Below are 25,703 nucleotides of genomic sequence, written 5' to 3' on the forward strand. Positions count from 1 at the left end.
TCTTGTACATGCCCAGTTTCCTCATTCTAGTCCACTCTTCATTTAAATAGAGAGAGTGGAGATGTTATTGAGGTTTTCTATATGAGAACTTCTCATGCAGTGCCAGTGCTTGATCCTGGGTTGACAAACATGGCAATGCAGGTACCCTATCCAGTGAGGTATCACTCCAGCACTCCATCCCCTAGAAGGTGCTTTTGAGGGTTATTATATTTACTCAACCAAAACTTTGTTCATTCATTATTATGTGCTAGAAATGCCTTGGGAAATGTTACCAACTCTTGCATCTATGACCAAGTATAGACAAGTACTGTGTCTTATGAAATGGAGAGAGTAACATTATTTTTTCCGGTCATTTTCATTAACAGCACTTTTTTTTATTTCTTTATTGGGGAATTTATGTTTTACATTCAACAGTAAATACAATAGTTTGTACATGCATAACATTTCTCAGTTTTCCATATAACAATACAACCCCCACTAGGTCCTCATAACAGCACTTTTTAAAAACAATACAAAATGGCCATGACTGCAGTAAGTATTCAGTGATGGCAGCTTGCCAGTAACTTGATTGAGTCAGAAAAAAATGTGCTAAAGTCTTAATGCATTCATGATTGAAATTGGGAAAGGTTTCCTTTTAGTAACTTTAAAAAAAAAATTTATTTATAAAAAGGAAACACTGACAAAACCACAGTATAAAAGGGGTACAATTCCTCACAATTCCTACCACCAGAACTCCATATCCCCTGGTAGCTTTCCTATTCTTTATCCCTCTGGGAGTATGGACCGAGGGTCATTATGGGGTGCAGAAGGTAGAAGGTCTGGCTTCTGTAATTGCTTCCCCGCTGAACATGGGCGTTGACAGGTTGATCTATACTCCCAACCTGTCTTTCTCTTTCCCTAGTGAGGTGGGGCTCTAGGACATTGGTGGGGTTGTCTGCCCAGGGAAGTCCACTTGGCATCATGGTAGCATCTGGAACCTGGTGGCTGAAAAGAGAGTTAACATATAAAGCATCACTCTTGGTGAATGGGATGTAAGGAATTGAACTCAGGACCTTGGTCCTCTTGGTCCACCATCATACTCACTGTGAGACTTCCTGGACCTTCAGACTATGTCTATTAATTTAATTTGCAATTATCTATTAGGAGCTAACTTTTCTTCCCCCAACATATTAACTAAGCATTTCATTTTCTTTGACATTGCCTGAAAGTTTCATTTTAAACATGCCAACTATTAATTGCTACTGAAATTAAGATATGCATGAAAATTAATAAAGCTTTTCTATTAGTTGTCTCTGGCGCAATGGATAGTGCATTGGACTTCTAGTGACAATAAAGCTTTCCTATTAAGAATATTCAAGAAACATTTTCTACTTTTTATCATTTTGAAAGGCAGCTACTATGAATATAGTATAAATCTGTTGACTTACTTCAGCATAGTAATATTTAAAGTGACTTAGGAAAATGGAAATATTTAAAAAAATAAGCATACCTTTTATCTAAGTCTTAATTTTCTGGCTATCATTTTAATATTACACTTAGTAAAGTTTATTTTAATTAAAGAATATATTGAATTATCCTTGATTTTTCAGCTTTATAAGATTAGCTCACTGACCATGACTTTTATAAATCTTGTGATTCTCTCCTCTAAATAAAATATTGGGGGGGGGCAGGTGTTGACACACCTGGTTGAGCACAAACATTACAGTGCAAAAGAACCCAGGTTCAAACCCCTGGTCCCCACGTGCAGGGGGAAATCTTCACTAGTGGTGAGGCAGGTTTGCAAATGTCTCTGTCTCTTTCCTTCTCTCTCAATTTCTCTCTGTCTCTGTCCAATAATAAACAAAAAGATTATGAAAAGAAAAACAATATATATATATGTTATCCTTGTCATTATAATTTTGTTTTGAACTATAATCTTTTGTAGATTTATTTTCTTTTTAAAAGTAATTTACTGGTGGAATGGGTGTAGCATAATGGTTATGCAAAGAAACTTTCATACCTGAGGCTCCAAAGTCCCAGGTTTAGTCCCCTGCACCACTATAATCCAGAGCTGAGCAGTGTCCTGGTTAAAAAATAATAATAGTAAGTAATTTACTGGTGAAATAACAATTTACATGCCTGTTTTCATATGTGTACAGTTTCTAGCTCCTGATGATGGGTGTCAGCACCCCATTCCCTTCACCAACTTGCTATCTTCCTTTACCTTAGGATATTGGTTTCTCACCATGCCCCTGATGTCACTTCCCTTTAGGAGTTCTTAGATCTGCTGCAGTAGCCCATAGCTAATTAGTTTCTCCCTGTGCTATCCACTTCTGTTTCTTAAGTCCCACCTATGAATAAGAATTTATGTTTTTCTTTTTAATGTGCTAAAATTTTATTATTGTCATTATTTTTACCATTTTATGGAGGGGAGTGATGGTGTACATAAAAGTCTTTAACAGGGAGCTGGGCAGTGGTGCACCGGGTTAAGCACACATGGCGCGAAGCTCAAGGGCGAGGGTAAGGCTCCTGGTTTGAGCCCCTAGCTCCCTGCCTGCAGGGGGTTTGCTTCGCAGGTGGTGAAGCAGGTCTGCGGGTGTCTATCTTTCTCTCTCCCTCTGTCTTGTGTCACCTGCGCTTAACCCCCTGCGCTACTGCCCAACTCCCTCTCATAACTTCTTTATCCAGTCATCTGTCAGGGCATTTAGGTTGCTCCCATATGTTGGCTTTTGTAAATAATGCAGCTATGAGCTTGGGGTTGCATATATCCCTTTGAATTAATGTTTTCATATCTTAGATAAACACCTAGGTGTGGAATTTCTGGATCATAAGGTATTTCCATTTGTATTTGTTTCAGGATTCTCCATACTGTTCTCAATAGTGATTGCACCAGCTTGTGTTCTCACCAGCAGTGTAATAGATTTCCTCTCTCCCCACATCCTCTCCAACACTTTTCCTTTCCTGTTTTGTTGATGAAGGCCATTCTCACAGGAGTGAGGTGGTATCTCAATGTGGTTTTAATTTACATTTATCTAATGATGAATGAAGTGGACCATTTTCACATATCTAGAGAGCATTGTATGAATCTCTTCTTTAGAAAGCTGTTTTTATTATCTACTCCTTTCTGCAGTGCAATTTTTTAAAGGATTTTATATTAATGTAGAAGATAGGAGAAAGAAAAGAACCAGACATCACTCTAATAAATGTGCTGCGGGGGATTGAATTTAGGACCTCACAGTTGAGAATCTAGTGCTTTATCTATTGCACCACCTCCTGGACCACTGCCATGCACTTTTTTTTTTTTTATTCCCTTTTGTTGCCCTTGTTTTTTAATTGTTGTAGTTACTATTGTCATCATTGTTGGATCAGACAGAGAGAAATGGAGAGAGATGGGGAAGACAGAGAGGGAGGAGAGAAAGATAGACATCTGCAGACCTGCTTCACCGCTTATGAAGCAACTCCCCTGCAGGTGGGCATGCAATTCTTTAAAGGGGGGAACAAGGGGGAAGCAAGAGACAAAAAGGCAATGACAATGCAGTAAGGCTACCAGAAAACTCAGGGTACAGGCTATACTTCTCCAACTGTTAGATTAATGGGTATTAGATTACTTAATTGATAAAGCATGTAATGAAGAGGCTTCTTCTTAATCAGTCTACCTTGTGCCATTATTGAGAAATCCTTGTCTAAATCATACAGTAATTTGAACTTGCTCTTAGCTTAAGAGTACAACTATGGTCTTTGTAGAGATTTAATCCATCTGTGAGTATCTTCTTAAAAACCTGCCGCCTTTTGATCATATTCAAGAACCTTAAGAATTAGAACCAAAGTAAAGGACTCTGAGGCGGGGCGGAGTGTTTGCATCCTGGATCATGATGGCGCATGAAGACCTATGTGGAGGGAGGGTTAGAGTGATGTGTGAAAAACAGAAATGTTACCAACTACTCTACTTTACTGCTGACGTAAACCATTAATCCCCCAATAAAAAGGAAAAAAAATTAGTATAAGTACTATGAATTTTTGTAATATAAATATGAATAAGCTGAAATAAACTAATCAGCGTCAATTATAATAATAAGCAAAGCCAGAAAGTTAATTCAGCCCCTTTTCATATAAATGCAGTTCTATACACTAATTATTAATCATCATCTGCATTTGTTCCTAGCAGTTTGTACTATTGATACTTGGGGGTTGGAAGGGATTAACAAAAGACAGTTATCAAATTCTTTTCCCAGGAATTGCTTTAGAATTCATTTACCCTTGTTCATTTTGCCTAGTTTTTGTCTACCTACCAACTTTTCCAGCCTTTTATATATTTATTTTTTGTAAATCTTTACTTATGTAACATTAGGAGTTATAGACCATTAGAGACCATCTTGAACATACTAAAGAAGAGAGTAATCCGCACAGTGGATTAAGCTGTTTTAATCCGCACAGTGGATTAAGCTCATGTGGCGCAAAGTGCAACAACCGGTGTAGGGTTCCCTGTTGGAGCCCCCGGCTCCCCACCTGCAGGGGAGTCGCTTCACAGGTGGTGGAGCAGGTCTGCAGGTGTCTATCTTTCACTCCCCCTCTCTGTCTTCCCCTCCTCTCTCCATTTCTCTCTGTCCTGTCTAACAATGATGACATCAATAGCAACAACAATAAAAAACAACAAGGGCTACAAAAGGGAAAATAAATAAATAAATATTTTAAAAAGAGACATAGAAAACAGTACACTATGCAGGACCCTTCTTAGGTAACACTGTCATGTGCATAAGTGTGTATAAAAAATGTGCCATTTTCTTCTCTTAGCTGAAACAGAGACCCACTTTTCTTTACCCCCTTTTTTACTTTTGTTGCTACTGCTGATTTGTGATATGACTGATCCCAGAATTTAATCCCCATTGCCCAAAATCCCAGACAGATTTGTCTTATCTCAAAACATTGGGCTCAAAAAGATTTACAGGACACAGGGTTACTGCAGATGCTCTTTTTCTGTTTTGTATGAAAGTCTTGTTTTTCTTTTCATATCAGGATAGTGTCAATTTAAAAACATGTATGAAGCATACTAATCTAAGCCTTTTGACTTCATTCCTGTCTGGTACAAAGTGGCTTCCTGACTAAATGAGTACAAGTAATAGATACTGAAGATCTTTACTATTTGGGTTTTGGATTATATAGCATTAGGTTGTCAGAAAACTTATGATGTATTTTTCTATGCAAAAAAATTCATCATGACTCTTCTGACAACCAATATATTGGAAGAAATTAGGGAAAAGGAAAGTGCATTTAAAATTTTGCCTTTTTTTATTTTTTTGATTTTTATTTATTGGATATAAGCAGCCAGAAATCAAGGGGAATGGGGGGAGAGAGACACCTGCAGCCCTGCTTCACCACTCACAAAGCTTTCCACCTGTAGACGGGGACTGGTGGCTTGAACCCAGGTCCTTGAACACTGTAACATATACACTTGACCAGGTGCGCCACCACCCAAACCCAAACTTTTTTTTTTATTCTGATTTAAAGGCACTTCATCTGGCTTCACAGTAAAATCCCTATCATCACCAGCCAGAACCCAGCCACATAATTGATGACCTGAGAGTCAGTCTGAACATGTCTGTTGGAACCATTGTCTCTTCCTTTCATTTGTTTCATTGCCTTACCATCAGCCAAAGCAAATAGAATTCCATCACTTGTAACTGCTGGTATGATTTTTACAGTGCTGAAAGGGTTCAGTATATAGGCAGGGTCTGGTGTTTTTCTGAGCACCAGCTACTGAGAGAGAGAGAGAGAGAGAGAGAGAGTGTGTGTGTGATTTTTTTACATGAGAGAAGAGAGGGAGTGCTCAGGATCGCACTCTGGAGTGTGCATTTAAGTCTAATGCACTAGTCACTGTGCAATGTCTGAAGCTGTGTGTGTGTGTGTTTGATATTGACTGAAGTGTACTGTGTTACAAAATGCTGAAGAAATACATTTTATTTTTGCTTCTTTCTAGTAAGTTATTTTATATGTTCCATTTAGTTTAGTGATCAAAGAGATTGTGGCCACTTGCTGACTTAAAGGAAATGTAACCCACAGCATTTAAGAGACTCTTCTGCAAAGTGTGCTTCTGGGGAAGATTCATGTTCTTTAACTTGAAAACCAAATTTGATTTCATCATTTTCCACACTTCGTGCAGTTGGTTTCTCTGTGGCTTAGTACTTTTGAATAAGAAGCAAACTTACTGTTACAATATGAAATTTAATACAAATCTTTCTTGTGTATTCAGCGGCCATTGCAGTCATTTGGACAGTCAAAAAGGTCTAAGGTATAGTAAATATTTTATGCTGGCATGCCAAGGGCCGTCCTTCATGCTTGATGAGTTCTTGTTTTCATATGGCACTGCATTCAGTTTAGTTTTATCATATTTTGTTTGGGGCAGAAAGCTTATTTTGTTTATTTGGGGGGGGGTTTGTCTTGCATAGTTGCTTTTATGCATCGCTTTTATAGCTTTAGTGGTTCTTCATAAAGATGATGGCTTTCTTATCTGTTATTTGGGTTTGAGACTAGAATGATTCCCATTCTTGTTATTGTTATAATTTTCCAAAACCACACCATTTTTGTTTTTCCTTTTCACAAAGGGTTTTAGTAATATTTAATGATGTATATAGCTTGTACATTTCACCTACTTTATACATGGCAGAAACTAATTATAAAGAAACTAGGGGGCTTTTGAATAGGCCCTAGGTTTATTAACTGTAGTGTTAATTTTAAATACTTTCCTTTAGTCAAGCTCAAAGTTAAAGCTAGTTCGGAGCCTTGCAGTGTGTGAAGAATCACCACCACCCCCAACAACAGAACTATCGCAGGAGAACCAGGTAAAAAAAAAAAAAAAGGAAAGGAAAGAAAGAAAAAGCTGTTACTTAAAGACATGGTGGGATACCTTGCTTCTTGGGAGGTATTTTTTTCATAAGGTTAAAGAAAAGCTGTATATGCTTATGTGTGATATATTCATTTATTTGTTTTATTTTTCTAAGTGAGACTGATTTGATACTTGCCACTCTAAATGGAGACAAAAAGTTGTAAAACTTGTCACCTCAATCTAAGGTTTAGTGAAGTGACTTTTCTTTGGAAAAGAATATAGTGAGGATCATATAACGAAAGTAGAATATTAATGAAATAATTATCATGAAACGTGTCTTTTAGTTTGACTGACATAGTTATAAAACGCTTACTGCTTGTATATAAAGAATAGTCTTCAGTTTGATAAATTATTGAATGCATGGTGAAGTCACTTTTCATGTAACTTCACTGTAATAACTATCCAATCTACATATAGTTTTTCTTTTTTGTGTATGTGTAAAATAAAGAACAACTGGGGGCCAGGCTGTGGCACATCTGGTAGAGTGCACACATTACTTTTTTCAAGGACTCAGATTCAAGCCCCTAGTCCTCACCTACACAGGGAGGGGGAGGGTATTTCATGAGTGGTAAAGCAATGCTACAGGTGTCTCTTTTGTTACTTCTCCATTTCCCCATCTCCCTCTCAATTTCTTTCTTTCTATCAAATGATATAAATCTTAAAAAAAAATTATATATGGCTGGGGAGACAGTATAATGGTTATGCAAAAGACTTTCTAAGGCTCCTAGGTTCCAGATTCAATCCCCAGCACAACCATAAGCCAGAGCTGAGCAGTGTTTTGACCTCTTCCTCCTCACCAAAATAAATAAATAATACATGGCAGAAAATGCAATTTATCTATGTACATATTTGTTTCTCTATATATGTACATATTGGGAAGGATGGTGAATTAATTTATAATATATTCATAGTTATATTTTGAGACAAGAGGTTGTGATTCTATGAGAAAAATTAGGATCTGGAGTATGTGTTATATATTGGTATGTAAGTTATCACAAATAAGTTTTTACATTTGGGATTCAAAAAGTTGAATTAAATGGTAGTTATATCAGAACCTATTCTACTGTATGTAATCTGTTGCTCTTGAAAGCACATATAGTTCTTTGAGTAGAAAGTCTTTTTCCAAGTTGATTTAAGTGAATTGTATCTGAATGAAAATTGGGAAATAAATTATTTCTCATGAAATATGCTAATTTCCAACCAATATTTGATGACAGACCTTCAGTAAATAATGATTGCAGAACCATTGTATTATTCAGAGGGTTTAGAGGCAATTCTGAGAGAGGTCACTTATGTTTCATGAGTGGTTCTGAGAAGGAAGTGACTTCTACAACATGCCAGCGACAGAGTGAAAAGTAAAGGGACTACAGCTTCCTATGGAGAGGCTATATTTCTAGCTATTTATAGTAAGAAGACTTTAAGGAACTAATCATTTAAAATATGCCTCATGTATTTGCTACTGAGAACAAAGCTTCAGTACACTAAATCTACTAGATTTTTACTATAGATTATCTTAACAGGTTTGTTTATAATTAAAGTACATGTGATTACAGAGAATTTAGAAATAAAATCTGATAGTCATTGAAATGATTTTTAGTAAAGGATTAAATGTGAAATCAATACTTTATATTATTATTTAATTTTATTGACTAGAGACAGAAATTGAGAGGAGAAGTGAAGGAGTAAGGGAGAGAGAAAAAGATACCTGTAGCACTGTTTCATCACTCCTGAAGATTCTCCTTTGTAAGAGGAGACCAGGGACTTGAATCTGGGTCCTTGTACATGGTAATTTGTGCACTCATCCATCCAGGTTTGCCACTGCCTGGTCCCCAAAATCAGTATTACTTTTTAATTATTTATTTATTTGATTTCTATCAAAATCTAGAGGAAAGGGGGAGATAGAGACGCCTACAGCACTTCTTCACTACCTGTGAGGCCAGGACCCCTCCCCCCCACAGGTGGTGGCTGAGTGGTTGAGACTGGGTCCTTTACGCAGTGTAAAGTGTGTGCTCAGCCAGGTGCACCACCACCTAGCCCCCAAAATCAATACTTCTAACTTGGATTTTATAGATTATCCTTGAGTAACAAGAGTAGAAGATACAAATCAGGGAAACTTCTAGACATTCTAATTCTACATCACTGTTCTGAGATTCCTTTTAAATATCTGTTTTATAATTATGAAAACAAGTTCTTTTCAAAGTCAGTTTGAAAAGGAGAAAAATGGCTCAATGAATGTGTTGAGTTGATGTTTGGTAATCAAGCTGAAGGAGAACGTAAAACCAGTGCATAGCTCTTGTCCTGTATTCTGAGCACATTTGAATGATATGGAATGGGAAGCAGAATTCAAAGGAAATGAAAATAACTGTCTGCAAATCTTTTGGGATATGTATTTATTTGACCTGAAATTCAGCCAAGTGATATTTCAAAACAAAGTATAAGGGGAAATATAATGGAAAGTTTGGTGACTACAACTTAAGAGGACTCCTGAATTTATATTTCCTTTAATATTAGTTTATCTTGCACCTACTACAATCACCAGCCACCACCCAGTAAATTTAAGTAATTCTCTGGTTTATATTTTTACTCACGGAATAGCAGCAGTATATATTAGCCTACAGATACGCTACTTTTTGGTGGAAATTCCCTATCTCTTTTAATAACTTTGTTTGAATAGATTTGTGTGATTTTTTAAGCTGTATTAATTTTCAGTAATTACTTTGGTTTCTGACATAGCATGTAATGACATTTTTTTACAGTGAAATTTAGAATGTTGCTTTTTTATGATGTGTTTACTTTAAAACTAAATATTACAGGCCCTGAGAAAGTATTCACCAGGTGACCCAAGGTTTAGTCCCACACCACATAAAAGTGCCACAACACCAGAAACTACTCTAATACTGTTATTTTTGTCCCTCTCTCCATGTGAATGAAAAAGAGGGTTAGGCACATGCATAAAGTCCTGCTTGTTAAAAAAAAAAAATTAAATATTATGTATCTGGAAGGAAAACAATCTTGCTTGAAATTTTTCTGAAACAACTTTGTGGTAACTGAAAGAATAGTAACACATAAATCTCAATGGAACATAAAGCCATGTGACTTTATTTTGAAAAAGTGCATTTACATTTGTCAAAAGAATTAAATATTATGTAATTATGAGTCCTTAAACATATTTTTGTAAACTATTGACTTCACACTCATGAATTATTTCCATTATTGATGAAAATGTGTTTTTGCTTTGCTGTAGCATCTTCATTGCAGTAAAGAGTATAAGAAGACTGGTTCTGATTGTATAAGGGGATTTTACAAATAAATACTTTATATTTTCTCTAAGAGAATTTTGACTATATATTTCAAAGGATAAATTCTACTCAAAATTTAAATGTTACATTTTCTATCAAAACTTTACTGTAAAGAATAGTACTTTTTCAAGTTTACTCTAGTTTGAGGGATCTTATTGAATATAATAATAAGCATCTCTGATTTTACACCTGCTTACAATTTTGTATAAAAAATTGTATTAAATAAGTCACTGTATATTTTCATTTAGTAACTACTTTTATCTTTCAACAGGAGAAAATTAAAATCCAGTTAACACAATCATTTGAAAAAGAAGAGAAGCCCTCAAAAGATGAAGCAGAAAAAGAAAAAGTCAATGATAAGTTGCCTAGAAAAATGTTATCAAGAGGTTTGCAATTTCTTTTTATTTTTTTATTTATTTTTATTTTTATTTCACTACTGATAATTCCATCCTTTGCTTCCTCTAAAAGCTATACATCATATATTTAAAATTTACAAACAGATTCAAGATTTGAGAGTAATTGATCTTCTGGACAAAATGGTATTAACAGTAACACAATTCAGAACTTCAGTAATCTGCTTCAGCCAAAAAACTACTGTAGAGTCCAGAATCACAGAGGAAAAAAACTAGCTGTTGTGATTTCTTATGGTTATGTCCCACAAATTGAGATATTGGAATCACTCTAATTTGAATGTCGATTAATTGAATTAATTAATTAATTGAATGTCGAACTTTAGTTCTTGAGAGTATACAGAGATGATGAAACAATAGTCAGTTTCCAATAAGACAGTTTTTGGACTCCCCAAATGTTTATTTTCATAATAAATTTTGAGTTATTTCACCATCATCTAGCAATGTAAGTCAATAAATAATGTAGAAGCTCAATTTTGTCCAGTAGTATAAACATTACATGGATATTGCACTTAAGGGGAAAAAATAAATATGAGTATGTGAAAGAATATTATAAAAGCCTCTAGAGATAGACCTGATATAATTAAGTGAGTATTCTTTCTGAACTGAAATTCCTGTCTGCTTTCAAATTATTGCCTCCATTTATAACTAGTCCTGATTTTCTACAAATACATCTACAATGGCTCTGCCTCAGAAGTTTTAAATTATCTAAATCATTATAATTTCAATAACGGAGGCATTTTTGAGTTTGAGTTTCGTGATGAGGATATACAATTTTTAAAGAATTCATAGCAAATTAACCTGGCATGTGTGAGAGATCTTATATTTTAAAAGGATGTGCATGCAACTGCAATAATATATGACCCATATCATGCTCATTATATGGGAATGGAAAAATAGTGGTCATCCAGAGCTCATCAAAATTTCCTTTTCCTTCCTTGTCATTTTTTTTTCCAGTGGGGACATTTTATTTTATTTAATATATGTATCATTTGTAAAAATTGAAGGGATTTGTTTTCAAGCAACTTTATGCTGGGTTTTTGTGTTGTTGTTTTTTTAGATTCCAGTCAAGAATACACTGATTCAACTGGCATAGATCTACATGAATTTTTAGTAAATACATTAAAAAACAATCCCAGGTAAAAACTGAATTTATAAGGTTTGCATTGCTTCTAGAGTACCATAATATTGCTATACATGTTTTCATTACTGAGTTATAATATTAGATTTAGATTGCATTATTTGAAGTACCCCAGAAACATTTTAGATAGGGCTAAGATGTTATTGGTCTACTATATGCACATTTGTAAATATCTTTTTGAATTATGCACGCCACTTTCATCTAAAAATTCATACTCTTGTATAAATACTACAAAATATAAAGCTAGTAATATATTGACTTACTAAAAAAGAAAGATATCTATTCTCAATCTTTCAGCTAAGATCAACTGAGGTAGAAAGGTAATTCATTAGGACTGAGTAGAGAGCATAATGGTTATTCAAAAAGACTTTCATGCCTGAATCTCTGATCTCAGGTTCAATCCTGTAAACCAGAGCTGAGCAGTGCTCTGATAAAAAAGAAGAATAAACATAATTGATGATCATGAAAACAAGCAGACAAACAGTCTTAAGTATGTTGTTCCATAGTAGAGTATATGCCTCACATGTGAGTCCCTATATTCAGTCTCTTCTAGCAGGGACTCTAATAAATAAATATATGCTTATAAATAAATAAATACTATGCTTTTCAATAATACACTCAACCAAATGAGAATTTTGTATATTCATTCGTAATGAGATTTGAGATCAAGAGGGAAGGGGGAGATATAAAGGGAAAGAGATAGATAGATAGATAGATAGATAGATAGATAGATAGATAGATAGGGAGCCCTGTAACACTACTACTTCACCATTCTTAAGCTTCCTCCCTGCATGTGGGGGCTGGGAGGCTTGAACCTGGGTCCTTGTACATTGTAATATGTACACTCAGTTGGGTGAACCGCTGCCCAGCACCAGTACTGAGATTTTTATTTATTTTTTTACTTCCTTAAATGTTGTATTTTTGTTCTCAGTTTATAAAACTTCAACCCAAAGATCTTAAAACCCAAAGAGTTAAATCATTTCTTTAATTGCAAAACTCTTGTTATATCAATGTATCAGGTTTTTTTTTTTTTAAGGCTTTTTTTATCCAAAAAAAAAAAAAAACTCACAAATTATCTGATTAACACTTTCTGGGAGTAGAAGACCTAATAGGTAAGATACCTTCTCAATCTTCTCCAGATAATAACTTCCCAGAGGCCGTTACTTAAGATACACTGAGATAGAAATGAACCCATTTCATTAGATAGAAAATGTATGTTTGCGAGAAAACCTGAACAACTCTCTTGAGTCTCCCTTAGGCTTATCTCCTGCTATGCTTCTGTTTGACTTTTATGTTCACTGAAGATTTATTGTTCAGTATTACCTTGTTACTAATTTTAATATTCAACAAAAACCCCTAAAGAAGAACCATCTAAATGAAAAGTCTTTTCCATGTGATGTGTGCACTACGCCAGGTGTGCTATCACCTGGCCCTGGGCCTTTCCATGTGATAGCAGCTAATGGAGGTTGGGTTGAGGAACAAGATAAATAGTAACTCTGCCTGACCCATCTTCTTCCCTCCCTCCCTCCCTTCCTCCCTCCCTCTTTTCTCTTTCCTTCCTTCCTGACAAAGGAAGGAGCTTGGCAAGTAAAGAAGCATGCCTTGATAATGTGAAATTTTCCAGTAAAGAATAGGAAATGTAGTATCCAGGTCAGATAACCCTCATTACTTGGACTTGTAGCAATAATGATGAAAATAACTAATGAAGAAGGTAATTAAAATTTGAGGTAGTAATTAACTGGGTAGGAAGATTAGTAAAAGGATTGGAGACCAGTACTACCACATACCAAGAATGGTAATAGTAATGATGAACCACCTTTGGGAATGAACTGAATGTTGTAAAATTCTATCTTGACATGAAATTCTGCTTTCAGCTTTTGGTTTAGAAATCACCCAGTATGTATGTTTTTATGTGATTTCCCTATTAATATATATTTTTTAAAAGGTATGATCAGACATGACTCAGTTTTATGTTACTTTCTTATTAGGGTAGAAGGCAGATCAAACCTCAGGATGGCGAACATTATTATGTCATCTCACAATTTGAGAGGGATATATATATGTTCTTTTATGTGGCTTATTTAGAATGCAAACAAACTTTTTTTTTTTTTTTTGGTTTTTGATATACTGAAGTCTGGGGTCTGATCTGTTTAACTACTATTTCTACTTCTAGGTTCTATGATTTTTTTTTTTCATTTGTGCACAAAATATACCGAGAGCACAGAAATACTCCTGTGAGCAGTGTTCTTACTGTGTGAGCATGGAGGTCCTCTGGGGAGTGGTACCATTAATATGTTACAGCCTGTGTGCATTAAATAGGACTCTAGTGGTATAAAGGAGTTCGTGCAAGTACTCTCTAGAGTCCTTATTTGTTTGCCATGGCCGGGGGGGGGGTTAGTTGTAGTTTTTGTTAATTTTTATTTTTATAGGGGGCTTTCACATTCTTAACTTTATAAGATGACTTGAAAAGTCCTTCCATTGTGAGTTAGTAATCTAGTACACATTTCTCTGCTATAGTCCTACCTATATGCTAGTATTATATCCCCACAGGAGTATTCTATTGTGGTTGCATGTTCTTTAAAGTGCTGTTTTATAGAGTTTAGTATGTTAACAAAGGCATGGACCTAACTAAAGATGTCTGTTTCCCTGCTACCTCTCAGCTTTATTGAGTAAGGAAATAGAATTATATGCTTTTACTATATATATATTTACAGAACAGACTCTGGTGTAGTGACACTTAGTAGCAAAAAATATATCCGTGTAAAGAATTGCCACTTGTTGTGACCCAGGAGATGGTATGATGGATCAGGTTCTAAGTTCACATGTGACAGAGTGATGCTCTGGTTCTTTCTCATTAATTCATATACAGATACATCTTAAAAAAATAGAATTGTCACATGTTGGTAAGTGTTGATGTTAAGTAGTGACTACATTAAGGTTCATTATACTATATTCTACATATGTCTGATATTTTCCATAATAAAGAATTAGACTAAGAATCATCTTTCCTTCAAATTCATGTTACTGTTTACCAAGTATATACATATTCTGTTGCCAAACATGTGTTTTCCCTCTATAAACAGTCTCTAAATGGGAAAATTAGCCATGGATAGTGAGCATTTGTGATTTTCTGTCAGTATTAAACATATAAGAGTCTTTATCTTTTATTTCAGGGACAGAATGACGCTGTTGAAATTGGAACAGGAAATATTAGATTTCATTGGTAATAATGAGTAAGTCATTACACTTATCAAGAAGACAAATTATCCATTAAAGTTTTCCTTGACTTACTAAACTGATTTTTTTTTTTTAATCCTATGTCTAGGTCTCCACGAAAAAAATTTCCCCCAATGACATCTTACCATAGGATGCTATTACATAGAGTAGCCGCTTACTTTGGATTAGACCACAATGTTGATCAAAGTGGGAAGGCTGTCATAGTAAACAAAACTAGCAATACCAGAATGTAAGTATCAAGAAATGTGGGCACATGATATATGTGTGTACGCTAATGCTTTTTGTATTTTATTGGACCTAGTGACCTGTCACAATAACCTTATACATTGGATTATCTGGACTCTGATCAAATTTTTTTTTTTAAATGAACCAAAAATAAATGCCAGATGTCATACTATCATAATTGATAACTATGCTGTTATGATTGTTTTTAGATAGCTGTGACCAGACACATTAAGGGGAAGGGGAAACAGACCTGACACCCTCACATATAATTAGCTTTTATCAGTTTACCAGCTTTTTCCACCCTGCTTTATCCTCCCCCACCCCAATCTTAAAATAAGACTATTGGTCTTAATTATCCATGGCATGTGTCCCCCACTGTGAGCTGTGGGTTATCAGAAAATTCTTAATGTATTATTGCATAGAAGAAAATCCAATATAATTGACGGGTGTATTTAGAAGATTAGAGAAGTGTTTTTGCTTGGGTGAAAATTTGGAACTTGTAAGGCTGGGAAGGGGCTCAACCAATAGAGCACATATTAAAGTGCAAGGACTTGGGTTCAAGTCCTCACCTTCAGGGGATAAAGCTTCACTGTGAAGCAGTGCTGTAGGTGCCTCTCTCTCTTTCTGTTTCTTTCACTCTCTCTCTCTCTCTCTCTGCCTCTCTCTCTCTCCCTCCACCTCTCCACCTCCCGCTTTCCTCATATTTTCCCTCTCTCCCTTTCTCTCTCTCTCTCTCTGTCTCTGTCTCTCTCAAGATCATATTTATTTATTCATTAGAAAGATAGGAGAGGGAGTCGGGCAGTAGCGCAGCGGGTTAAGCGCTGGTGGCGCTAAGCGCAAGGACCAGCATAAGGATTCTGGTTTGAGCCCCTGGCTCCCCATCTGCAGGGGAGTCGCTTCACAGGCAGTGAAGCAGGTCTGCAGGTGTCTGTCTTTCTCTCCCCCTCTCTGTCTTCCCCTCCTCTCTCCATTTCTCTCTGTTGTATCCAGCAACGATGACATTAACAACAACAATAATAACTACAACAATAAAACAACAAGGGCAACAAAAGGGAATAAATAAAAAAAAAAAAGAAAGATAGAGAGAAAGAAGCAGACATTACTCTGGTACATGTGCTGCTGGGGATTGAATTTAGGACCTCATGCTTGAGAGTATAGTACTTTATCCACTGCACCACCTCTTGGAGTGCATCTTCTCTCTATCTCTATCAAAAATAAATAAGTAATTTTTAAAGTGATGGTTTGATTGTGTTGATGAATTAGATAATCAAGATAGTCTGTACTGCTATTTGGAAATTGAAGGTCCCGTGTACGAGGGACCTAAAATTGTAACATAAACAGTAACTCATCTGCCTGTTTCTAAGCTAGTCCTAAAACAATGAGATTACTTTTCCTAAAATTTATACTTTGTTGGTGATCTGCCTAATGAGCTTTCTTTTTAAAATTTTTTATGTATATTTTTTATTTATTTTCCCTTTTGTTGTCCTTGTTGTTTTTCATTGTTGTTGTAGTTATTGTTATTAATGTCATTGTTGTTAGATAGGACAGAAAGAAATGGAGAGAAGAGGGGAAGACGGGGAGAGAAAGATAGGCACCTGCAGACCTGCTTCACCACCTGTGAAGCAATTCCCTTGCAGGTGGGGGAGCTGGGGCCATGATCCGGGATCCTTACGCAGTCCTTGAACTTTGCACCACGTGCACTTAACCCACTGCTCTACCGCCCGACTCCCCCTCATGAGCTTTCTATATTGATTTCATAAATCGAAGCAGTGGACTTGTGTTAATAAACAGGAGTCAACTTCAGTTGCTGTAAATAATGCTTTTTAATTCCTTGTTTTCCTGTCTTCCCTGAAATCACATTTACCAGGGTCTTATCTAGAAGTTTTTCATTTCCTATGGTTTAATTATGTTTCCCTAGCCTTTACCTGCCATTGTTGGCTGAAACTTAGTTTTTTTTTTTTTCATTTCTTACTAACTAATCAAATATATTGGTGAAACTAGTATGTTTAAGTGACTCTAAAGTTCTGAAGATCACCTCCCCTCCTTTCCTTCTTTTCTCCTGTCCGTTCCCTTCCCCTCCTCTAAGCACTGCCTAGCTCTGATTTATGGTGATGTCAGGGATTGAGCATGGGACCTGTGATGCTTAAGCCTTGAAAGTGTATTCTCTAAACCACCGTGCTATTTCCTCTACGCTGAAGATAGGTATCTTTGAAAAGAACTTTTTTTTTTTACAGTTAACTTTTTTTTTCCAACAGTAAATACAATAGTTCGTACATGCATAACCTTCCCCAGTTTCCCATATAACAATACAACCCCCACTAGGTCCTCTGTCATCCTTCTTGGACCTGTATTCTTCCCACTCACCGACCCCCACCCCAAGAGTCTTTTACTTTGGTGCTATACACCAGAAAAGAATCTTATTTTTCTTTAGTGATTACATTTTAGCTAGAAATGTGTTTCTGATATTACCTGCCTATCCCTTTATACTTTTAAGATCTACTTCTCTATTAGTCTTTTCTAAATTAGTTATATCATTATTAAAGTGTGATAGTAATCTTTAGACATGAGTTGAATTGAAGGTAAATAGAACTCTCATTACCTTAACCAATTCTTTTCAGCTGAGAGCAGTTGGATAAACAATCACATGAACGTTAGCTGGCATTTTCACTAATGACTCCATAAGTATTTCAGTGGAGTGTCGTCTCAGTTATTTGATTGCTATTAGTGATGCCAGAGAGTTCTGTGGTTCTTTTTCAAAGTAAATTTAGCTAACCACAATTGTTTCTGATATCCTTGAATGAATCTACAATATAATTACAACTCGATATTTTGGTTTGCTGGAGTTATACTGTATTATTTTATATCTTCTGGAATATGGAGAAGGCTGTAAATCAGAACACCATAGAGATCTACTTCATATTGAACATATATGACTAGCATATATATGACTAGAACAGTTACAGAAATGGTTAATAAAAGTAAACAATTTTGACAAATAGCATGCTTCTATCTTTAGAACTTACTAGTCGTTCAAGCACTAAGAAAGTAGTCTTAAAGGGGGGTTAGATAGCATAATGGTAATGCAAAGACATTCTCATGCCTGAGGCTCCAAAGCCCCAGGTTCAATCCCCCTAACCACCTTAAACCAGAGCTGATCAGTGAAATGGTTAAAAAAAAGAAAAAGTGGAGTCAGGCGGTAGCACAACGGGTTAAGCCCAGATGGCGCAAAGCACAAGGACTGGCGTAAGGATCCCGGTTTGAGCCCCCGGCTCCCCACCTGCAGGGAAGTCGCTTCACAGGCAGTGAAGCAGGTCTGCAGGTGTCTATCTTTCTCTCCCCCACTTTTTCTCCCCTCCTCTCTTCATTTCTCTCTGTCCTATCCAACAGCAATGACATCAATCATAACTACAACAATAAAACAACAAAAGGGAATAAATAATAAATAAATACTTTTTAAAAAAAAAACAAAACGTAATTTTTCCCCATCACTTTCACACTTATTTTTCCTTTCTTTGTATAGTTGTTTGTAAAGATTTGCTCTCTTTCTCTTATATAAGTATTTCTTTCCAGATCAATTTATTGGGTTACAGGGGAGTTACTGACACATGTACAATTCCTTAACTCTCTGTGGCAGGGGTCTGCATACCACTCCAACTACCAAATCTTCCACATTCATGTGCTGGGTCCCTAATCCTCTACTGGCTCCTGTTACCCCCTCCCCCAGAGTCTTTTGCTTTGCTGCAATACACTTTGCCCAGTTAAATTTTTGCTGTAGAGGCTAGGCAGTGACACACCTGGTTGAATGCTTATATTACAGTGCACTGGCACCTGGGTTCCATTCTCCAAACCCCACATACAGAGAAAAAAACTTCTCAAAAGATGAAGCAATGTTGTGGTCCAGGAGGTGGCACAGTGGTAAAGCTTTAGACTCTCAATCATGAGGTCTTGAGTTCTATCCCCGGCAGCACATGTGCCAGAGTAATGTCTGGTTCTTTCTCTCTCCTCCTGTCTTTCTCACAAATAAATAAAATCTTTTTTTTTTTTTAAAAAAAATGAAACAGTATTGTAGGTGCCTCTCTTCCACTCTGCTCCCTTTTCAATTTCTCTCTGATTCTAGCCAAATAAATAAATGAATATATTTTAAAGTTTCACTCAGTTTTCCAATTCTTCTAAGTATGTTTTATAATAGGTAATTCTTTATAGCTTACAAAAATAATTCTGATATTTAAATCTTCTTTTGCATAATTTGTCTGGACATAGATATAGTACTTTATTAAGCATTCTCTAAGTTAAAACATACTCAGAAGTATTGACTTTAGTGCCCTGAGGGTGGTGCACCAGGCCTTGTGCACAAGGACCTGGCCTCAGGTCCCCACCTGCAGGGGAAGCACCACAAGTGTCAAATCAAATATCACAGGTGTCTCTCTGCCTCTCTTTCCATCCCTCACTCTCTCAGTTTCTCCGTGTCCTATCCGAAATAAAAGAAAAAGTGGCTGTTGGGAGCAGTGGATTCATTATACAGGCAATGAGCCCCAACAATAACCCTGGTGTCAATAAAATTAACTAATTAATAGAAAAAAGAATGAAATGTCTGCTCTTAGTTTGGACGTCTCATTACTCAATTTTACTACATTTAGAAATATATATTTCAAGTGAGTCCAGTTTCCTAATAGGATAGTGTTGAATCACAAAAAGAAATTAATGAATTAATTTGATGAAGCTGAAATCATATTTCGGGCATACAAACTTTTTTTAGAGTAAAATTTCCATAACTATAAGTGGTAAGATTTCATTATCATCAGTTTAGCTTATAATCTAACCTTAAAAGGTAAAGCCCTCTTTTTGTGATAATTATTTATTAAATAGAGACAGACATTGAGAGGAAGAAAGAAACTGACACCTGCAGCACTGCTTCAGCACTCCTGAAGCTTTCCCCCTTCAGTTTGTACTGGGAGCTTCAACCTGGGTTCTTGTGCAGTGTAAAATGTGCTCTCTCCCAGGTGTGCTACCACCCAACCCCCAATAGCCTCTTTTCTAACCTCTTTAAATTGATAAAACACAAAGATGCATGCTTCTGTATTTAAGAATTCCTAGGTGGCCAGGAATTAACATAGTCGGTAGAGTGCAAAACTTGCATGCCTGTATTTTACCTTTTTTTTTTTCTTCATTTTTCTTTGCTATTTATTTTTTTAGTTGACTTAATAATGATTGACAAGATCATAGGATAAGAAGGATACAATTCCCACCACCAGAGTTCCGTATCCCATCCCCTCCATTGGAAGCTTTCCTTTTTGTATCCCTCTGAGAACATGGACCCAAGATCATTATGGTCTGGCACTGTATTTGCTTCTCCATTGGACATGGTGTTGGCAGTTCAATCCATACCCCCAGCCTGTTTCTGTCTTTCCCTAGTGAGGTAGTACTCTGGAGTGGTGGGAATCCAGGGTACATTGGTGAGGTCTTCTACCCAGAGAAGTTGGGTTGGCTTCATGGTAGCATTTGCAGCTTGATAGCTGAAAAAGCATTAAGATGTAAGACAGAGGGTGGGGGACATAGCATAATGGTTAATGCAAACAGACTCTCATGCCTGAGGCTCCAAAGTCCCCAGTTCAATCCCCCACATCGCAATAGGCGAGAGCTGAGCCATGCTTTGGTGTTTCTTTTTGTCTCTCTCAGCATCTCTCTCAAAAATAAAATAAATTTAAAAAAAAAAGATACAAAGAAGAACAAATAACTTAATAATCAGGAACCTCAAAGTAAGAATATAGCAGATGGGGAGACGGGCTGTAGCACAGCGGGTTAAGCGCAGGTGGCGCAAAGCACAAGGACCGGCATAAGGATCCCGGTTCGAACTCTGGCTCCCCACCTGCAGGGGAGTCGCTTCACAAGCTGTGAAGCAGATCTGCAGGTGTCTATCTTTCTCTCCTCCTCTCTGTCTTCCCCTCCTCTCTCCATTTCTCTCTGTCCTATCCAACAACGACAACAACAATAATAACTACAACAATAAAACAACAAGGGCAACAAAAGGGAATAAATAAATAAGATAAATATTTTTTAAAAAAAAGAATATAGCAGATGAGATATGGGGGTCTTCATTTTGAAAAAGCTAGTAGGGGTTGGGGTTGAAAGCATAATGGTTATGCCAAGAGACTCTCAGGCCTGAGGCTCTGAAGTCCCAGGTTCAATACACCATACCACCATAAGCCAAAGCTGGGCTGTGCTCTGATAAAAACATAAAATAAATTAAATAAAAAAATATATAAATATATCTCCTAAAATAAAAAGGGAGAGAGAAGGAAAAGAAAGAAAGAGCTAGTGGGTCTACTTTAGAGGTGTATTTCAAGGGGCCTGTGGCTTTACTAGTGTTTGCCTGAGCCTGACAGCTAACATGCAGGTGGACTGAAGGTATTGTCTGGGGAGGTGGTGTCAGAGTTGGAAATAGGACTAGAAAGCTGGGTCAGGGAAGAGAGTAGCTCCCAAATATGGGAAAAGTATGTAAATATTGTTAACTATGAACCCCATTGATTTGATCTGGGGCTCATATTCAGCATAGGAGTCTGTGTAACCTCTACATCCCTGTAGGGTTTTACCATTTTATCTCCAACACCATATGTGAAGCTCTCATGAAATAAACAAGATAGGGTTATGAGGATGGGACATCTGCTTGGGTATGTGCATGACCCAGGTCTGACCCTAGCCCTTATCACTGGAGGAAGCTTTGTTGTTGGGTATCTTTACATTTGTATCTGTATCTCTCTCTGAAAAAGTCAGCTTGGAGCAGTAAAACTCTAGTAACAAAAAGACACCCCCCCCCAAAGAGTATTTGGTAAATCGACTACATTTTGAATTTTTCTTTTTTTCTCTCATTATGTAGGTAGTTGGGTGGGGGGAAAAACCACAGCAATGACATATCCTTCAATGTAGTGTAGGGGCTGAGCTCAAACCTGATTTCTGCTATGACAAAGCATTATACTAAGTAAGCTATCTCACCTGCCCTTGGAGTATCTTAAGTATCGTTTAATTCAGCCAGAAAATATTTTGTTTCTTTCAGTTATGTAACATCAAACCAGGCACTACGATATACTTAGGTTTTCCTTCCTGGAGATTTAGTGAGATGGTGCAAAGTGGATATACAAGCTTTGATTTTGGCGTATCTGGTTCCCTCCAACCCTGGCATAGTTGTATGCTTGCTTTAAATCATGGATGCAAGTCCTAAGCAACTAGTGTGGTAGTATTTGAACTCAGACCATTTCCGAAGCCCACACTATATTCTAATATGATCTGTCGAGGATCAAATTTGGGTACTTAATATTTTTTTTATAGCTATATTATGAGGACTAAGTGGGATAACATAAGTATCTATATGTGGCACTTGGAGATGGTAAATTCTCTTGTTTTCATTACTTTCCATAAAATGTTTTGTTTAACTTTTCTATAAATAATGTATTTATTTGTTCTCTTTTGGACTTTTCTTAGACCTGATCAGAAGTTTAATGAACATATTAAGGATGATAAATGTGAAGACTTTCAGAAACGATATATCCTCAAGAGAGATAACTCTAGCTTTGACAAAGATGATAACCAGGTAAGTAATCCTATGCAAGTTGAATATTTCTGTAGGTACAGGACTTATACCAGCAGATCATTTTCCCAAGAATTAGTTGTTCTATTTTCTTTAGATGAGAATACGTTTGAAAGATGACAGAAGAAGCAAATCTATAGAAGAAAGAGAAGAAGAGTACCAGAGAGCTAGAGACCGAATATTTTCCCAAGATGTATGTACTGGCTTATATTTAGGTCTTCATGTTAGAATATATACTAATGGCAATGTAGGGACTCAGTCCTTAATCTTGTTCATTACTTCTATTTGTAACCACATTTGTTACATAAAGTCACCTTTTAGAAATACTAGATAACACGTTAATAATATAATTTAATAGTTAATAAAATACTATGTTGCAGCAGTTTTGTGTGTTGATATTTTATATAAGCTTGAATCAAAGAATTTAGAAATAACATATTGAACTATTGAGTAAGGATACAGTTTGTATGGTTTTTGTTGATTTTCCTTCTAGACTTGTAGACTTGAGTTTTTGTTTTTGGCCAAAGCCCCACTGAGCTGTATTGGTGCTCAAACTTGGGACCTCTCACATGCAAGTCCTGTTCTACCACTATACCATCTCCCTAGCCCAGATTTGATATTTTTAGAGCATTGGTTAAAATCATTCATTCTAAATACTATTTGTTAATGGACTTTTATTCTCTTTAAAATAAAGAGTGCAACAAGGGCAACAAAAGGGAAAATAAATAAATATATAAAATAATAAAAAATTAAAAATAAATAAGTGTTTTTTCTAGACTAAGCACTTTATTTTTTATTAAAATATTTTATTTATGTATTTTGGATAGAAACAGAGAAATTGAGAGAGAAGGCAGAGATAGGAAGAAAGAAAGACACCTTAACACTACTTCACCACTTTCGAAGCTTCCGCCCTGCAGGTGGGGACCAGGGGCTTGAACATGGCTCCTTGCACATTGTCACATGTGCATTCTAGCAGCTGCACCACCACCTGGCCCCTAGACTAATTATTTCATACATCATTTTTATGAAAAGTTCCATTATTTGCAGATAATCAGTTTAACTCTATCAGTGTCTGTTAGGCTCCTTTTATATATGAAAGTAGGTACTATGCAAGCATATTGTTTGTGTTAAAGATTCTCCAGAGATGAAAATTTCTTACATATTTTACAAGGACATTCACATCTATCAGCTAAAATTTTATAATATTCATTCAACAAATCTTAATTGAACACATGCTGTGCTAGGTAATGAAGACCATCTCAATCCCTAAAACACTTCCATATATTATAGATATTATTGTTATTTTTACAGATGAGACTGAAGCTTCAAGAGGAAAAGTGAAATAGCCAGATTATACAGCTAGAAAATGGCAGTTGACATTTCAACCCAGGTCTTCTGAACTCAGATTAAAAACTAAATTTCTTCTTTATTTTCTAAGATAGACTTATTTATTTGTTTATTTTTTCACCAGGGTTAGCACAGGTGTTTAGTGCCAGCATGACACATGCTCCTAGGAGCCTTTTTTTTTCTTTTATTTCTTTTGTTAATAGAGACAGAGAAAAAATGAGAGGGAAGGGGGAGATAGAGAGGGAAAGAGGGAAAGAGATACCTACAGCCCTGCTTCATTGCTCATGAAGCTTCACCCCTGCTGGTGGGGCTTGAACCCTAGTGCTTGTAAATGGTGATGTGTGCACTCAACTTGGTTTCTACTCTTGATGAATAGCCAGATGGTAATAGTCCTCTGTACTCTTTATAGAGAGACATGAAAATAAATTAGGAAACACTGGGCAAGCACCAGAAACTGTGGCTCACAGTAGAGAGGCATCACAAGTTAGAATTTGGGAATGAGAAGGTAGTTAAGTTTTTAAAAGGAAACATAAAGGAATGAAGTCTTTTTGAGTGGAGGATAAATTTTTTTTTTCCCAGAGGCCCAGAGTTAAAGGAGAACTTGGCATGTGAGTAATGAGTGATTCATTGTAGCTGGATAACAGCCTGATTGACAGAGAAAGTAAGGGAAGTTAAGTTTAGCTTAGTGAAATAAGGAAGCAAGCATCGTCACCTTGAAAGAGTAAAATAAAGGCAATCAAACTTAAGTGGAGCAGGAGTCAGCAGCTTTTTCTGTAGAGGTGCAAATAATTAGTACTTCACACTTTCCAATCTATTCAGTCTTTATTGCAGCAACCCAGTTCTTCCGTTTTAATGTGAAAGCAGCCATAAACAATACACAAGTGAATAAGCATGGCATTATTCCAATAAAAAATAACAGGTGACTAGCTTCTAAAATAGGTTACTGGTCTCTATGCTAGGACTCAAGTTTATTATTTGTGTGAGAAGAGGTATAACCAGATTGACATTTTAAACAGATTGCTATGATTCTTGTTACTTAAATTGACTAGCAAATCAAGAACTACAAAGGTAATAAAACTGCTTAATATGATACTACCTGCCAAAATGATGGTTGCCTGAGTTAGTGATACCAGAGGAGTTTGACTGTAAATTATTTTGATTTATAGCTACTGTGCCATCAGGAAAAACAAACTCATCAAATATTTGTTGACTGAGCAAATTGAATCTACAGACTGGCATGTACTTTGAACTTATAATAATGAAAATAATTTTACTTTTTGGAAGAATGTTGAATTTTTAAATTTTTTACTTTTTTGTATCACACAAAAGAGTGACTTCAAAGTGTGTATCCACTGAAAATAAGCATAGTGTCTTTAAGCCCTCCATCCCTCAAATTATAACCTGTGTACATTTATCAGATTGGATTTTTTCTTTGACGGTACTTTTAAAATATTAAAATATTATTTCATATGCTTTTTATTGCCATTTGTTCATAGATGGTATTATGTATGTAATGAAAGTTCACCTTTTTGTGTCTATTTTTTTTCTTTCTAGTCCTTGTGTTCCCAAGAGAATTATATTATTGACAAAAGGTGAGAGAATT

At 36.1% G+C, this 25,703-nt stretch overlaps 1 protein-coding gene across 9 annotated transcripts in view; it reads left to right on the forward strand.

Moving 5' to 3' along the window:
- The window catches only part of R3HDM1 (R3H domain containing 1), a 132,337-nt gene that overhangs the window by 41,931 nt on the left and 64,703 nt on the right, over positions 1-25,703 (forward strand). For 5 of the 9 annotated variants that reach the window (XM_007525021.2, XM_060178041.1, XM_060178043.1 and 2 more), the window contains exons 4-12: positions 6,227-6,265; positions 6,726-6,815; positions 10,430-10,544; positions 11,629-11,707; positions 14,883-14,942; positions 15,035-15,175; positions 22,648-22,756; positions 22,851-22,946; positions 25,655-25,692. In XM_007525021.2, the coding sequence (XP_007525083.1) occupies positions 6,227-6,265; positions 6,726-6,815; positions 10,430-10,544; positions 11,629-11,707; positions 14,883-14,942; positions 15,035-15,175; positions 22,648-22,756; positions 22,851-22,946; positions 25,655-25,692 (767 nt within the window). The remainder of the gene's footprint in view (positions 1-6,226; positions 6,266-6,725; positions 6,816-10,429; positions 10,545-11,628; positions 11,708-14,882; positions 14,943-15,034; positions 15,176-22,647; positions 22,757-22,850; positions 22,947-25,654; positions 25,693-25,703) is intronic. The other 4 variants (XM_060178040.1, XM_060178044.1, XM_060178039.1 and 1 more) reach the window with 3 other exon arrangements.

This window comes from Erinaceus europaeus, chromosome 18 (assembly GCF_950295315.1).
Source record: "Erinaceus europaeus chromosome 18, mEriEur2.1, whole genome shotgun sequence".
In the NCBI taxonomy this organism is placed as follows: Eukaryota; Metazoa; Chordata; class Mammalia; order Eulipotyphla; family Erinaceidae; genus Erinaceus; species Erinaceus europaeus.